Genomic DNA, 1,147 nt, shown 5'->3' with positions numbered 1-1,147 from the left:
TATTTGTTGATTGATGATTATTATTATTTTCTACCTTTATTTTACCAGGTGAAATGTTTGAGAACAGTTCTCATTTGCAAATAGATAAATTTTACATGTTTGAAAAGATGATAAAACAGACTTACAACACAAAATTTTTGTGTCATAAACACAAATTAAACACTTAATAAACATGGATTAGAAACATGCAGTGAAAACATTAATTCACAATGACTTTCAGAGCTTTAAATCTGAAAGATTTCATTTAAAATCTCAGTAAAAAGAGCAACATGTGGACAGAGGAGCAGACGTTGTGCGCATGCGCTGAAACCCCAGCTCGTGTTACGTTACAAAAACAGAGCGAGAGGCCGCCAGCCCCCGCCCTCCTCCGCCCCCCCGCCCTCCACCGAGCATCGCGTGAGAGCAGCAGCCGACTCTCTAACTTGATTGTGATTAATGCGCGAGGGGAAGAAGTCCGTGCCAGACCCAACGAGACACTTTTTTTTAAGGTGGTCCAAAAGTCAGGGCAGCTCTCACGACGCGATTCCAGTTTACTGAGCTGGATTATCTAAAGATAATCCGATTTGAGCAGTTCTAAAATTAAAAAAGTCCGTCTGTTTCAGAGTTTCTCTTTCAGTCAGAAAGTTAACATGGCGACAAAAGAAACCTGTTCAGTCCACCTTAATTAACTCTGCCTTCATTTCCAGCACGAGTATGATTTCATAACTTGATTATGCGTTGTGTAAGAGCTTAGTCATTTTTTTTAACTTCTTTGTTTGTTTTTCTTTATTTATTTTTCCCCCCAGCACAAATAAAGACATTCAGCCGAACTTACTGCTTGAGGACCGGCTTCTTCCTCTTCTTGTTGGCGTAAGTTCCTGCGTTATTAAACATGGTGTCWCTCGGTTCAGTCCAACTTTTCTCTCCGCCGGGCTGCCGGGCTCTGCGGCGGTTCGYAGCCGCACTGACAGCTCCCCGCGGGGCTGGTCAAGTCCTGCTGACCTTGGCGGTCGACGGTGAAGTGTCCTCGGACTCCTGAAGTCCGGTGGAAGAGAACAGACTGTGGAGGAAAAGAACTAGACTGTGTCCAACCCCTTCTCTCTGGATAAACAACACCGCCTTCGTACACACACACACACACACACACACACACACACACACACACACA

The 1,147-nt window shown here is 44.1% G+C and overlaps 1 protein-coding gene across 2 annotated transcripts in view; it reads right to left on the bottom strand.

Moving 5' to 3' along the window:
- The window catches only part of ahr2 (aryl hydrocarbon receptor 2), a 74,026-nt gene extending 72,885 nt beyond the window's left edge, over positions 1–1,141 (bottom strand). For both annotated transcript variants that reach the window (XM_014031051.1, XM_014031052.1), the window contains exon 1: positions 815–1,141. In XM_014031051.1, the coding sequence (XP_013886505.1) occupies positions 815–873 (59 nt within the window). In that variant the 5' untranslated portion in view covers positions 874–1,141. The remainder of the gene's footprint in view (positions 1–814) is intronic.
- Between the last annotated feature and the right edge of the window lie 6 nt (positions 1,142–1,147).

Source organism: Austrofundulus limnaeus, unplaced genomic scaffold (genome assembly GCF_001266775.1).
Source record: "Austrofundulus limnaeus strain Quisiro unplaced genomic scaffold, Austrofundulus_limnaeus-1.0 Scaffold1170, whole genome shotgun sequence".
NCBI lineage: Eukaryota > Metazoa > Chordata > Actinopteri > Cyprinodontiformes > Rivulidae > Austrofundulus > Austrofundulus limnaeus.
The sequence above is the reverse complement of the archived record's forward strand: the minus strand, read 5'-3'. Positions and strand labels throughout refer to the sequence as shown.